The 15910-nt window shown below is 39.0% G+C and overlaps 1 protein-coding gene across 2 annotated transcripts in view; it reads left to right on the top strand.

The window, feature by feature from the left end:
- HOOK3 (hook microtubule tethering protein 3) overlaps nt 1-15910 on the top strand; it is a 104163-nt gene that overhangs the window by 83451 nt on the left and 4802 nt on the right. For both annotated transcript variants that reach the window (XM_045535681.1, XM_045535682.1), the window contains exons 16-21: nt 312-399; nt 4805-4839; nt 10167-10249; nt 11413-11513; nt 13543-13647; nt 13931-14002. In XM_045535681.1, the coding sequence (XP_045391637.1) occupies nt 312-399; nt 4805-4839; nt 10167-10249; nt 11413-11513; nt 13543-13647; nt 13931-14002 (484 nt within the window). The remainder of the gene's footprint in view (nt 1-311; nt 400-4804; nt 4840-10166; nt 10250-11412; nt 11514-13542; nt 13648-13930; nt 14003-15910) is intronic.

Here is a 15910-nt window from a genome sequence, read left to right as displayed (position 1 = left end):
AGCACAGTGCCTGACACATAGACTTCATCAACACATACTGAAGTAAATTTCAGATGCATGGATATGCATAAGTACATCGGTTTCAAAATATTTGTCCACCCAAATACTATGTTAGAAATCATCGTTAGAAATTTCAGGCAATATAAAAAATCATCAGAAAAGTCAGCTACTACTCATGACATGAGGCAACTACTACTACTATAAATGAGACTTTATTTTGCTAATTATACTTTCCAACCAATATGATAACCTAAGGAAAAAAGGCATAAGTAAGTCAGTACTTGCAAAATTAACGTACATTTGATTTCTAGGCTGGTGAATCAAAGACTTCTGGAAGCACAGTCACAAGTTGAGGAACTGCAAAAGTCTTTACAGGATCAAGGCTCAAAAGCAGAAGATGTAAGTTTTCATACTCACCCGCCGTGGTCCAACAGTTTCACAATGTTGAGAAAAGATATAGCTTTTATTTTTTATTTGATGGTCTTTACCATAATAATTTAGCATTATATTAGTTATAGAAAAGAAACAGTGTTTTCCTTTTTACTAACATTCGTTATAACAAGGACCAAACAGTACTTTATCATCTCTTTCAGGGTCCCAGTGCTGGGAATTAGAGGTGTATTTCTAGTCATTAGCTAAGGAGTTAATTGAGGCTTTATGTTTTAAATTTGTTCAGCTCAGTATTCAAAGGTAAAATACAGGGTTTTTCCCCTTTGGTCAAAAAAAAATGCTAATAGAAACTTAGTATGTTCAATTAGAAAATTTTAATATAGAATCGATATTTAAGAAAGTAATGTCATCCCTAGAATCTCATCATCTCTAAATTTCTGAATCCACCCCCCACTGGCCTTGTTCGTATTCCCTCCGCACACTGCGCGTCTCTGCCCCCACTCTGCAGGCTCACGGCAGGCTCACGGCAGGCATGCTCAGTGTGTGGGGCCAAGGGCTATGTCTCCACCTCGACCCGTTAACTGTCCTCCACAGCCGGCTGACCTCGGGCAACAGTGCACATACATTGTATTTTGCAAACCCCTTTACATTTAGTGAGCAGTAAACAATAAAGCCAAGACTTATAAAGTGTTCAAAAATAGTGTAAGAGGGGAAAAAGTCTAAATTTTGGTGACCAGTCTTTGCTTCAGCCAGTTCTTTTGTGGCTTTTTTATTTTTTTTCCTATTACCAGTGTAATTGCTATAAACTCTGACATTTCAGTATAAATCTGTTTGTTTCCATTGATAGAGTCATTTTGGGGGGATCAACTTCAAAACTATGGATTTTGCTGATTCCATCCAGCCTTATTAATATAAGAGGGTTAGGAGCCAAAGAAGGGGAGTTAAGTATGTTACTTAGAATGTACTGAGACTGTGAGATATAAAAAGCTCACAGTAACCAAATTTAATCAGTTTCTCCAAACATCATCTAGTTGATATTAGCAGCATACCCTTCTGTCTATGACTGGCGATTTTAGTTTATCCCTTCGTTATGTGTTGGTAGTCCCTGTTAGACTCCCAGGTGGATTCTCAGTTCCTAAAATTGTCACCAACATAAAAGGACTACTTTGCGTCCTTATTAAAATTTAAAATATGTTTTTATCTAAAATGCTAAGCCACAAAGGCGTGAAACAAAGCCACCATTAGTGTATTAAAATATTTATTGGCCGGGCACAGTGGTTCACGCCTGTAATCCTAGCACTCTGGGAGGCCGAGGTGGGCAGATCGTTTGAGCTCAGGAGTTCGAGACCAGCCTGAGCAAGAGCAAGACCCCATCTCTACTAAAAAAATAGAAAGAAATTAGCTGGACAACTAAAAATATGTAGAAAAAATTAGCCAGGCATGATGGTGTGTGCCTGTAGTCCCAGCTACTTGGGAGGCTGAGGCAGGAAGATCGCGTGAGCCCAGGAGTTTAAGGTTGCTGTGAGCTAGGCTGATGCCACGGCACTCTAGCCCGGGCGACAGAGTGAGACTCTGTCTGGAAAAAAAAAAATTATTAAGCCTAATTAACTGTACCTTAGAGATGAACCAAAGGGAGTAACATTTCCTACTTCAGTGAAATCACTAAGTCCCTTAAACTGAGATGAATGTAAAATTCATTCTGGTCTCTAAGAAGCTGTGAGGAGACTTTTTGTTGCTTCATTATGGCAGGGAGGAGAAGGGCATGTAGCATGTAGGAGGTAAAAATGGCGAAGTACCAGGACCAGCTAAACTTTAGTGTTACAGTGATCACCATTAGCTTGGTTCTCTTATTTAAAACATAAATAAAAGCATTTATTCTTTAAAAAAGAATCTGGCATAGCCTGATGAGGTATCACTGTGGTAATCACATCTAATTTAAAATGCTGTGTGCCATTACTTCAAGAGGACATATTAAAGAGAACTTTGAGAGGTGAGATGCCAGCCCTATCAAGTACTATTTGCATAAATTAATCACTTCATTTGACTGTCCAGATGCAAATGAGATGTCTCGCTCTAAACTAAGCAGAAATTCTCTCTGATCTCTTTCCCATATGTAGAAAACATTCAGATGGCTGAAGCTCTGCCTCCAAATGGTTTGGAGAAAGAAATAGTGCAATACAGATACGTGGTTCTTTCCCCAGCAGATTTTTTTATGTTTTTGTCTTAACTCTTCTCTTTCACTAACCTACAGTGTTGCATCTCAGGAATGTGCAATACGTAGAACAACCTGCCAAAGGGATCGGTCCCTTCAGACAAAGAACAGCACAATTTCTGCCTGTCTGTTATCAAAAGCATAGTCCTTTCGTGTGACCATAAGTCAGAGTAGGATGGTTTGCACATTTTGATTATCATTATTATGTCATTTGTTTTTAGCATGGAAGCAGAAAAGCATTGTTATATCCAGTCACATGGATAATTTGAGCTAGCCACAATATATAAAACTTCAAAGAACAAGACAGGATGAGGAGACCATAGAAGAAAGAAAAATGTACATTTCTGAAAAAAAAAATGCGTATCTTTTACTTCTGTTCATGAATTCTAAATCATGCCTTCTCTTGGCTGCTGTGTTTGCTTCCTACTAACTTGTCCTCTCTGTCTCTTGGCATGGCTTCTGCTCAAGGCTATTGTAAGTATGGCATCCTTTTCATTTTTATATATTGAGCAGTTTTTTGATTTAAGCATTATCTGCCATCACGGTTGATGGTATTGAAATTTTTAATTAAGGCAATTTTATTCAGAGTGACTATCAATATTACCTGCCTTATATTATATATAGGTTTATGACTCTTACAATTAAGACACTTAAAGAATATCAAGATCTTAAAAAGTTAAACCAAAAGAAGTCTGCTCTTGGGTTTTTTTTTTCCCCATCCCACTTCTGTTCCACACCATTACTAGTTCATTTATATAAATTGTTTTGACGCTAGCTTCTTGTCGCAGTCTGGCCTCCTCCTGCCACCTGTTTTGGTAGTAACTGTCTTCACTTTGGAGAGGCACTGCAGCACGGAAGGCCTGTAAGTGAAGACCATGCATAGGCTGTGGGGTCTGGCAAACCCAGGTTTTAATTTCAGGTCTGCCACCTAGCAACTGCTATCACGTTATCCAGCCCTCGCTTCCCTCGCCATCAGGTGGGGCTGCTGCACACACAGTGCTGGGAGGTTTCCGTGAGACTGTATACGTGACATGACTTAGTGCATTGCCTGGCATATTAACCACTCAAATCTAATCATTTTATCACATATTATCTCAGTTAAAATTTTGCTGGAGTCTAATGAAAACGTAAGCACAAAATTAAGGTTAAGGTTTTTAAAAAGTATTTACATTTTACCCTTTGTACTAAAGAAAGAATGAGTAATAATCGAAAGTTTATGTGGTTGTTATCTTTCTGTATATTTGGAGGGAGCAGTGATAGAATTCCTTGTGGCCTGCTGACCTAACTATAGTTAACATACTGAGCTAAGAGGATTTGAAATATCCTAGAGATGTGTGAGAATAGACTTGAATAAACAGTTACAGTAATCATTATCAAATAAGGTAACTGAAAATCCAAGAACTTAATATTCAAGTTCATTTCCCTTTATTGCTGCTGTTGATTAAATTGGAAGATTTGTTTTATAAATCCATATTAACTGGGTTTTGACTAAATTATATAACCATTTATCTCAAAGTAAAATGTTTTGTAAAATTCATTAATAATATGTACCTTGTAAGTGTTTAGTTATGAAACTTAGTGGTCCTTTATAGAATGTCTTCATTGTTTATTTTTAGGTTAATTTTGATCTCCTGCTTTACAGGAGACCTTTTTTTAATACCCAGTCAAAGCTACATTCTCCATCATATTAAATTCTGTGCACATACCATCTGCACGTACCATCTGTCACATCCCATACCATCACATGAATGATCTGCAACCTGTGCGTATTTGTAAATCACTGGTTGAGTCACAAGTATTTATGGGAATTGATCCAAGAATGCCATGATACAAGGAAAACAATATGGCAGCTAAATGGTATCCTAAGGAAAGTTTGTTATTATTAGAGTCCTGCCTGCCTGTTGAGTCCAGGAATATTAGATCTATATTTAAGTGACTTTTTTATTCATTTCCCTAGCTACACATATAGAATTCGGGTATCCAGTTTCTGGGTATTTTATACCGATAGCTATCCTTTATGGGCTGCCCTCTCTCATTTTATTAAAGAGAATTAAACTGGGATACGTTGTGTGTTTTGAGGTCTTTGAACAAAGATATTACTGAGGACTCACCCCACATTAATTACTATTGTACTCTTAATTTAAAAATTAATACATTAGTTTAAATAGTAGGTAATAACTAATTTTTATTTTTCATTTTTAGTCAGTTCTTCTAAAAAAGAAGCTTGAAGAACATCTGTAAGTATAGTGGCTGTTGAAGCTCCTTCTGATGTGTGGCCGTGGTGCCTGTGTCAGGGGGTTGCAGGCCCCTGGGCACTGGCTCAGCCGGCCGTGCAGAGCCATCTGGAAACTAACGCGCGTCCCCAGTGTCTGCAGGGCCCTCTCCCCCCAAGGTCCTCAAGTCGGAACAATGACTGCTTCAGAACTGCTCTCTCAGATGACACTCCAGGCTTTTATATCTTTGTTATAGTATTTATAATCATAGTTAGGAATTTGAGACACTCCAGACCATGGGTCAGACACCTTTTTCTATAAAGAGCCCGTCAGTGATGACTTTACTAGTCTCTGTCCCAACCATTCAGCTCTGCAGTTGTAGCTCGAAAGCAGCCGTGACAGCACGTAAGCTAACACTGCGACTGTGTTCTAGTGACACTTCACATACACAAGCAGGCCGCAGGCTGGATTCAGCCCACAGGCTGCTGTTGGCCAGCTCTTAGGTGTGGCAGGACTAATCTTCCTTCTTAAGTAAATTTTTTTAAAGTATAAAAACTTGTCAGTAGCAGATTTTCAAATCTTTCCTTGAATTACAGACATCTTGTTAACCTAAAAGGTGAAATAAATTTTAAAGCAGTTACATTTGTTTTCTCATGAAGAAGAAATCTTCATCTATATAATATCTTTATCTTTAGCTGAAGTTGACAATATTAGAAATGGTTCGTGGTTTTCTCACACCCCATAGGAGCTTTAATCCTCCTGTCACTCCCTGGTGAAACTCCTGACAGGCCCCGAGTTGGGGGCCATCAGTTGCCAGCCCATCGGAGTGTCACCGTGTTACACTGTGCTAAACCAGACATCCTCAGTACCACAGAGATAATTTTCATTTATTCTACTAGGATTGGAAAGAAATTCTGTTGTCTGACAGTTTGCCTCATGCTATCCAGTTTTGTGTTCTTCTTTTTTTTTTTTAAATGTGGGCAACATGAGATACTCCTAGCAACTGAGATTGCTAGAAAGTCTACCAATGGGCAGAATCTTAATGTACTGGAAGAACAGAAAGTGTTACTTCCAGCCTTTGTAAGAATTACAGTGAGAATTTAATACTAAATCCTGTCTTCTTTTTATTAATTTCCCATTCCTTTATGGCAAAAGGTAGAACACCTGTCATTCCGTAAAACTGTTGACCATTGTTCTGTGCTCAGTCATTTACGTGGTAAAAATCTTCATCAGAAAGGATCCATTAATGAAGATGGAAGCTGTATTAGTTTTCTGTTCCTGCCATAACAAATTACCCCAAACTAGGTGGCTTAGGACAACAGAAATATTCTCTCATAGTTCTTTCTGGAGGCTAGAAGTCTAAAATCAAGTTGTCAGCAGATTGGTTCCTTCTAGAGGTTCTGAGGGAGAATCTGCCCCTCTCCTGGCTTCTGGTGGCTGTCGCCAGCAATCCTTGGTGTTCCTTAGTTGTATTAGGTCATTAAACGTGAAATGTCCGATTTTGAATCAAAAGTTTATTATATCTCAAACAAGAAGCAATACAACTAATCAAAGTATGAGCCTAAACTGTTGACAGTTTTGCCATCTTAACAGTAGCTTGTTTATGCCAGCAGCGAAGAAGCCTGGAGAGCTAGTGGCAATGAAATCGCAAGAGGCGTTTTCTATACCTTGTTGAGAATTGAATATTTTTCCTTGCAAGAAGTGGTCCAAAGCCTGGAAGAAGTGGTAGTTGGTGCAAGGTCTGGTGAATATGATGGATGACAGAGAGTTTTGAGTCGAGCTTCTGCAGTTTGAACAGCATTGTTTTTTGCTACATGTGGTCTTACAAGAGGATTGGCCTGTCTCTGTTGACCCATCTTGGCAGCTTAATCGCAAGCATCATCATCATTTTGTCCAACTGGCTGCAGTAGACATCCACGGTCATCAACTGACCAGGTTTCACGAAGCTGTAGTGGGTAATACCAGCACTGGACCACCAAACAGACACAGACACCATTAGCTTTTTGGGGTGAATATTTGGTTTTGGATTGTGTTTTGGCACTTCATCTTTATCCAACCATTGTGCTGAACACTTGGGATTGTGGACAAGAATCCCTTTTTCATCACACTAACAATACGGTGTAGAAATGGTTCGCCTTTATGTCGTAACAGCAAAGAAAGGCAAGCTTTGAGACGATTTTTCTTCTAATGCTCATTTAATTTACACAGAACCCATCTATCCAGCTTCTTTACCTTGCTGATTTGTTTCAAGTGGTCCAATATTGTTGGACTAGTAACATGAAACCTGGCTGCTAATTCACACATAGGTTGAGATGGATTCGCTTCCACGACAGCTTTCAGCTTATCCAGCCAGGTCTCAGGTCACCATATGGCTCATTTTTAAGATTTAAATCACCAGAATGTAACTTCTCAAACCATCAGTGTACTGTGCGTTCATTAGCTACATCTTTCCCAAACACTTTGTTGATATTTCAAGCTCTCTGCGCTGGAACATACATATAAAAATAACACAAATTCTTGACTTATGCATGGTTTCACAAAAATTGCTCTAAAAAATTTTTTTTGAAAGGTAATCACAGGCTGAAACATGCATTTGAAACGATGATGCACCTTCACAATAAAAAAAAAAAGTGTCAAAGCAAAATGTCAGAGATATCAACTGTCAGGCATTTCATACTTAATAAGCTAGTATTAATAGATGTATCACTCTAATCTCTTTGTCCATCTTCAAGGTGACATTCTTTTCTCTATATGTCTGTGTCTTCATGTGGCCTTATAAGGACACCAATCATTGGATTTAGGGCCCACCCTCATCTAATACAACCTCATCTTAACTAATGACATCTACAGAAATGCAATTTCCAAATGGTGAAATACATACATACATACATCCTAGGGATTAGGACTTCGATTTATTTTTGGGAGGAAATACAATTCAACCCACCACAAGGCCCATAGACGTCTCAAAAGATAGTCTTATACAAATTTAAAACTACAGTAGAGGGCGGGCATGGTGGTTCAGGCATGTAATCCTAGCGTGCTCTGGAAGGCCAAGGTGGGAGGATTGCTTGAGATTAGAAGTTTGAGACCAACTCTGAGCAAGAGTGAGACCCCGTCTCTCAAAAAAATAGCAAAAATTACCCGAGCATCATGGCACGTGCCTATAGTCCCAGCTACTCGGGAGGCTGAGGCAGGAGGTTCGCTCGAGCCCATGAGTTTGAGGTTGCTGTGAGCTGTGATGACTGATGGCACCACTGCACTCTATGCAGGGCAACAGGGTGAGACTCTGTCTCAAAAAAAAAAAAAAACTACAATGGAGACCATTTTACACACACCATATTGGCAAATATTTTTAAAAGCATGCATACTAAGTACTGCTAAAGATGTTGAGCAATGGTAATTCTTATCCACCACTGGTAGGACTATATACATCAGTTTACTTAGTACACTTGAACATGCACATATTCTATGACCTCTCAATTCCACTATATATACCCTAGATTCCTAGAGATATTGTTGTCCATGTGTACCAGGAGACATGTAGAAGAAAGTATGGAAGAATATTGTCTGTAATCACAGAAAAGGAGAAACAATACAAATGCCTACCAGTTGGAAAGCGAGAGAATGAAGTATATTCAAACAATAGAACACCATACAGTGAGGAGAATGCGTGCACTAGGGCCAGCACATGAGCATAGGTTAATCTAAAGACATTAATGGTTAGTGCAAGATGCAATCAGAATAATATATAATGATTAATGTATAAAGTAAAAATTGGGCAAAATTAAGCAATGTATTGTTTAGGAATAACACAATGGCAATAAAACCATCATGAAAATCATGAGAATGATTAAAATGCAGGGATTTGATTGCCTCAGGGAAGGGGATAGCGATATATGCTGCTTTTAAGGTTTGGGATGATTTCTGTTTCCTAACCTGGTGGCAAGTCACTAGGCTTAGTTTTCATTCTTTATATATATTATATAAATCACATATGTAACACAAGTCACATGTCACACTCTCAAAAAAGAACTGAGAAAGAAAAAGATTTATATATGTATACATAAATATCAGAAATAGATATAACAAAGTGCTGTATTTTTTTAATTCATGTTTTTTTATATCTTCCAGTGTTTACAGCTGTTTTTCCAACTCATGTTACATAGTGCCACATTAAATACTATAAAGGGGGCCAGGCGCGGTGGCTCACACCTGTAATCCTAGCACTGTGGGAGGCTGAGACGGGGGGATCACTCGAAGTCAGGAGTTTGAGACCAGCCTGAACAAGAGGGAGACCCTGTCCCTCAAAAAAATAGAAAAAATTAGCCGGGCATGGTTGCACACGCCTGGAATCCCAGCTACTCGGGAGGCTGAGGCAGGAGGATCGCTTGAGCCCGGGAGTTTGAGGTTGCTGTGAGCTAGGCTGACGCCACTGTACTTTCACCTGGGCAACAGCAAGACCCTGTCTCAAAAAATAAATAAATAAATAAATAAATACTATAAAAGGAGAACTACACATATACAAATACCAGGGGAAAAATTTGCTTTGTGTTAATTCTTTTGCTTTTGTATTGGAATATAACTTAAGTAAGAAAGTATGCATATCCTGAGTCCTACGTGTACAGTGTGATGTAACCCAGATCAACATGTAGAGTATTTCCAGCAACCCAGCAAGATTCTGCATTCTCCCTCCGGTTGACTGCTTTCATCCCCAGACGAGCCACAGTGCTGATCCAAGTCACCTTCCATTCGTTTTGACACTTCTGACCTTTGCATAAATGGAGTCATACATTATTACCCTTTTGACCTCTTTTGTTCACCATTCTGTGAGATCTATTCATATCACCTTCCCTTAGTTTTTACACTTTTGACCTTCATAGAAATAGAGTCATACATTAATTACCCTTTTGACTTCTTTTGTTCAGCATTATTCTGTGGGATTTATTCATGTGGTTGCCTGTGTCATTAGTTCATTCTTTTTATGGATAGGTAGTGTTCTCTTATTTTTAGAACTTTATTTTTTTTGCAACAAGATTTTGCATTGTAAAACCTCTGCTAAGTTTTAAATTTAATTTTTACAATATCCTTATTCCTAGAAAAAATAAAGATCTGTGTCCTCGCTTATACCGGTTTACATAAAAGAAATGGCTATTATTTCAAACAAAGCAAAAATGTCTTTATTTTTTACTTATTTTTAAAATATATTCATGTTAGTTTAGTCTTTTCATCTTTGTTTCATAGCACTTGTGTGCAATCCAAATATAAAGAACTTAGATCTTTAATTTGAAGTGGGAAAAATATATTAAATAGAAACAGTAGTAGGTGACACAATGTTACATATTTTGTTACAGAGAGAAGCTGCACGAAGCCAATAATGAACTGCAGAAGAAGAGAGCCATTATCGAAGATCTTGAGCCAAGATTTAACAACAGCTGTGAGTTTTTCCTAATTCTTAGTTTTAAAATGGGCTAACCATACACTACCCTAGTGATAATGAGTTTATATAAATTTTTTCTTTAAGAAATAGGCCCTATTACATATTCTACCAATTAAAGAATTTGCTTTTTTACAGAAAGAGTATATAATCATCTTTATGTCTTAAATTTCTCATTATAGTTATGAAATTTTCCACAACCGTGGATTCCAATGAATATTATATGAAGTTAGATATTTTCATATTGTATTATAGTTGCGTGTAAGTCAGCCAAACTAGTACTTCCATTGATATTTACACCTGTAGGTAGCTTAACTTTGTTAATTCTTTTGTATTAACCAAGAGATGAGAGGTAAGAGGACAGGCTTTTACTTTTTTTATTGTGGTAAAATAATACATAACCAAACAACTATTTTAAGTCTATAGTCCAGTGGCATTAAGTACATTCACATTGTGGTACAGCTGTCACCGTTACCCATTTCCAGAATGGGTTTACATCATCCCACACTGAAACTCTGTACTCCCCCTTCTTCCCAGCCCCTAGTAAGCAACATTCTTTCTGTCTCTATGAATTTGACTATTCTAGTTAACTCACATAAGTAGAATCATATTTTTCCTTTTGTGTCTTGCTTATTTCACCTAGCATAATGTCTCCCTGTTTTAGCATGTATCAGAAATAAGCCTGAATAATGGTACCTTGTACATACATGCCACATTTTGTTTATCTGTTCATCCATCAATTTTTACTTTTTAATTTATGTGCTTCTATACTGTTATGAGTAATGTATAAAGCACAAATTGGGCAAAATTTTTGTTCATTTATAAGAAAAGCTTTTTGTAAAAAAAATTATGAATTGGGTTTTTGTTTGTTTGGTTTTAGAGATGAGGTCTTGCTCTGTCATTCAGGCTGGAGTGCAGTGGCTCAAACATAGTGCACTGCAGCCTCCAATTCCTGGGCTCAAGCGATCCCCCTGCCTCAGCCTCCCAAGCAGCTGGTACTACAGGCGTGCACCACTACGACCAGCTATGAGTTGGTTTTTTAGGAAAGAAAATTGCGTATAAAATCTCTCAAAGCTTTTAACTATTCGTTATTAGTCAATTGAAATATATTTAAAGTTGTTACGATGTAAAAGTATTTTTTTTTTACTGTGTCTCATCTGCAGCCTTAAAAATTGAAGAACTACAAGAAGCTTTACGGAAGAAAGAAGAAGAAATGAAGCAAATGGAAGAACGATATAAAAAATACTTAGAGAAAGCCAAAAGTGTAAGTATGAATTTGTGGACACCCACTCCATTTTCTGACCATGTTTCACTATAGTCTTGAAATGCAGTGCACGTACAGTGTAGTGAGTTCTCACACAGAGAACTGTCAGGGAAAAACAAAGAAATCTGTCAACAAATAGGAGCCTGAACAAGAAGCAGTGATCAAAATAGGTCACTTCACAGATTACTTACTAATTACTGAGAGGAAATACACCTGATATAGGAAACAAGTGGTAGTCACCACCGTAACCAGTCATCAGAATGAACAACACTAGTTTGCAGTGGGACAACCAACATCCTGTGCCTCCTGACGGAGTGTCATTATAAGTAATAATCAGCCCAAACCCAAGCAACTTCCAGTTCACAGAAAAAATGAGGTTTATTGGAACAAGTTAAATAACACCTTCAATAAACCATTAGGTAAATTTAAAATTTGGTATAAAAGTTGTGGTCATAAAAACAAAAACAGGCAGTGGAGTGTGGGAGAGCCCCACCTAATTTGCAGATGAAGTGCATTCACCTTTGGGTCTGGGATTGGAGGTGGAGGAAGTCAATTATAAAAGACATTTTAGGGACATCTATGGAAACGTGAATTTGGACTAAATAGTGATGATTTTATAGAATTGTTCATTTTCTTTACAGATGATAAGGTATTGTAATTATATAGAATAATATCCTTAATCTAAGGAGATTCACGTTGAAGTATTTAAGGGTTACATTTCATAAGGTCTGCAAATTACTTTAAAATAGTCCCTAAAACAAGTAACTATGCCTGTAAGCATTTGTGTGCGTGTGTGTGCGTGTGCGCATCTGTGTACCAATTGGTGACTCTAGGTTAAGGTAAATGGGTTTGTATTGTTCTACCCTTTCAAGTTTTCTATAGGCTTAAGCATTTTAATAATAAAAGCTTTAAGGAAAAAAGTAAGAAGACTTTCCCAGAAGCCCTCTTGTTGGCCAGCCAGGACTGGCCTGGTACCCAGGCCCAGGCTGAGCTACAGCAGAGGAGGAGATGGGGCCACAGCAATAGGTTTGAACCAGTCAGTGCCCACTCCCTGAGGTACGTGCCTGTGGAGAGGCGGGGGGCTTGCTGACCTGAATCGGAGGAAAGGAAAAGGGTAGACAGCTGTCAGTGGTGCCTGTGTGTAGTCACGAGTTGCCTAATGATGGGGACATGTTATGAGAAATGCAGAATCGGGCAGTTGTGTTGTGCAAACATCATAAAGTCAACTTACATAAGCCTGGATGATGTAGCCTAGCCTACTGCACACCTAGGCTGTGTGGTGTAGCCTCTTGCTCCTAGGCTACACACCTGTGCCACATATGACTGTGCTGAATAGTGTGAGGACATCGTGCCACAATGGTAAGTACTTGTGTGATAGGAATTTTTCAGCTCCATTAATCTCACAGGACCACCATCATGTATGCAGCCCATTGTTGACCCAAACACCATTGTGTGACAGATGACTATATTTATTAATTTTAGCCAGAATTGCTTCTTATAATTGATTCTTTTACATAATTAAAAAGTTATAAATATGTACGACTATTCTGTAGCCATAAAAAAATTTAAGTTACAACAATTACAGCCAGATGTGGTGGCTCACACCTGTAACCCCAGCACGTTGAGAGGCCGAGGCTTGAGGACAGGAGTTTGAGACCAGCCTGAGCAACATAGCAAGACCTCATCCCTACAAAAAATAGAAAAATTAGCCAGGCATGTGGGTACATGCCTGTAGTCCCAGCTACTTAGGAGGCTGAGGCAGGAGGATCGCTTGAGCCCAGGAGTTGGAGGTTGCAGTGAGCTGTGATGATGCCACAGCACTCTAGCCCAGGTGGCAGAGCAAGACCCTGTCTCAAGGAAAAAAGTTATAACAGTTAATACTGTTTTATATGTTCACTTCCAAAGTACCATTGGAAGATAGCCTTTGATTCTCATTGGTTTATCCCTTGATTTTTTTTAATTGCTTTCTTAGATGTTTTAGTTTTTAAGTTTGAGACTTTGAAAATGTTTCTTTTATTACTTTTTGCAGGTTATCCGTACTTTAGATCCTAAACAGAATCAAGGAGCAGCACCAGAAATACAAGCTCTTAAAAATCAGCTCCAGGAACGGGACCGACTGTTCCACTCCTTAGAGGTAGGTAGTTCACTGTACTATGCAATAACATATTGGTGGTAGTTTTCTTTAAGCCAGTCAAATTTAGCAGTCGGGGGTTGTATATACCAAATTTAGTGACACTAATGTTAGTAAGTTCTGATAACCCACTACCATGAGACCAGCCAAAATATTTGTTTTTTGATTCTTTATTTTCTGGGATCCTTGCTATATAATTGTATCCATAATTTAGACAGTTAATTGTATTTTTTTATGTTGAGTTATTTTATATCTTTTCATATTTACGTGTGCTTTTTTTTTTTAGAAAGAATATGAGAAAACGAAGAGTCAGAGAGAGATGGAGGAGAAATATATTGTTAGTGCCTGGTACAATATGGTAAGAAAATAGCACGTCAGAACACAACCCGCAGTTGGATGCCTGCGTTGTGCTGCTATACCCCATTGCTGTGGAAGTCACCCTGCCGCACGAACCTGAGAGCGACTGCCGCCCTGGCACTCGAGCGGCACCTCGTGCTGCCTCAGAGCTGAGGAGCAGGTGCGAGGAGCACCACAGGCAGGGCTGGAGCACTTTCACAGCAGCAGCATTTCTGAAGGGTAGAAAGATAAATGTCAGCTTAATTTCTGGCCCTCAGAGCTGTTGATTGTGAGGGAAGACGACATTAGTAATGTCTGTACGTAGCTGCAATAACTGCTGTTCTGTGGGGCTGTTCGGTGCTTTCGCAAGGTGGTGCTTAGGTCAGGATGGTTTTAACCAGCTCAGGGGGTTTGGAAATGTTCACAGTGTCAGACCCTGAGCCGTGGGAGGTTTTGAAATTGAGTATCCCAACACAAAAAAACTGGTGCTCATCAATATTCTGGTCTGGACATGAATAGTTATGACTTTTAAAGAATGCTGTACTTTTTTCAATATTTTTTCCCCAGACTTTTTGTCTTCCTTTTCCTTTTTTGTTCTTCTTCCCGAGCAAGACCGCCACTTCTGACTTTTCAAAATGTTGGTTGTCTGAGACAGGAAATTGGACCAGATTCCTTTCAAAATCCTCTGACCCTGTAACTCTGTTACTGGCACAGTGTCACTGTTTCTGTTATGCAGTTAGAATTGATACTGCCTCTCAAAGGGCAGTGTCCCTGGCCTCCTTATAATGTGACTTGGTCTTTGTCAAAAATTCATAGATTTCATGACATAGCCACATTTACATTTGCCTTGGTCAAAACTATGTAGTTAAGATTTTATCACAATTTTAAAAAACAAAAGAGGAAATCATATTGCATCTAGAATACTATTATTGTTAACAAATGTAGATTTCTTGAAAATTAAAATTTAAAGGTAGAAAAGAAAACTATATATTTAAGGAAGTTTTCTGGGAATTAGTCTCGACTTTCAACTATTTTGTCTCTTCTTTGTCCTCCTTGAAGCTTAGTGTTAGTGATCTTGGAACCCTTCATTTCAGTCCTCACTGGTAATTTTGTGTTCTTGATTGATTTTTATGACTTCACATACTGTGTTTCTCATGGAACCAGATTTTATTTATTCTGTGACATGGTACTAAAGCACAGTACTAATTTTTAATGCTTCAGAGCGAAAGAATAACTCCAAATAGACTCCCACAAGTCATGTTCAGATAAGAAAACCAGCAGCAGCGTCGCGCCTCCGCCTCCGAGCTCGCGGTCTCAGTGGCCCCGAGCAGGTGCGGCAGCGCGGTGGCCTGGCCGCGGGTACCAGGTCTGAGAAGTGAGGGAAGAATCTGAATACAGTTGCTTGAAATGTGAAAGTGAAAAATTTTTAATATTTTAAATCAAATATAGTTTTTAATATATGTAGCCAAATTACTGAATTAAAGATTACCAATAGATATTGGACAATTTTATTCAAATCCTTAAATGCTTTGATTTCAAGTTGAGTTAAAAAACATGTTCTAGATTTTCTCATTCGGAAAATGTGGTATATTTGAGTATATATCGATAGGCTGAAATCGTTAAGAATGCAAAGCCGTGACCTGCTTTTCCTTAGAAACTAACGCTAGGAAGATTCTCCGCTGCGCGCCCCCGTGTCCCCCGCGCGCCCCCGTGCCCCGCGCGCGCCCGCGCCGCCCAGGAAAGCTGAGTCTCCGCGCGCCCGGCCTCCCGGCCTCCCTGGGCCCTTGGCTTCCCTCGTCCCTGCTGCCGCCCCCACTCGTTGCAGCCGAGACGCGGCGGCAGCCCCCAGTGCTTAGTGTTTCCCTGGCGGGGGCTGCTTTTCCCTCGCAGCCTCCGCCTTGAGTAAGGTAGAGTAATTATTGCGCCGTTG

Source organism: Lemur catta, chromosome 22 (assembly GCF_020740605.2).
Source record: "Lemur catta isolate mLemCat1 chromosome 22, mLemCat1.pri, whole genome shotgun sequence".
Taxonomy (NCBI): domain Eukaryota; kingdom Metazoa; phylum Chordata; class Mammalia; order Primates; family Lemuridae; genus Lemur; species Lemur catta.
The sequence above is the reverse complement of the archived record's forward strand: the minus strand, read 5'-3'. Positions and strand labels throughout refer to the sequence as shown.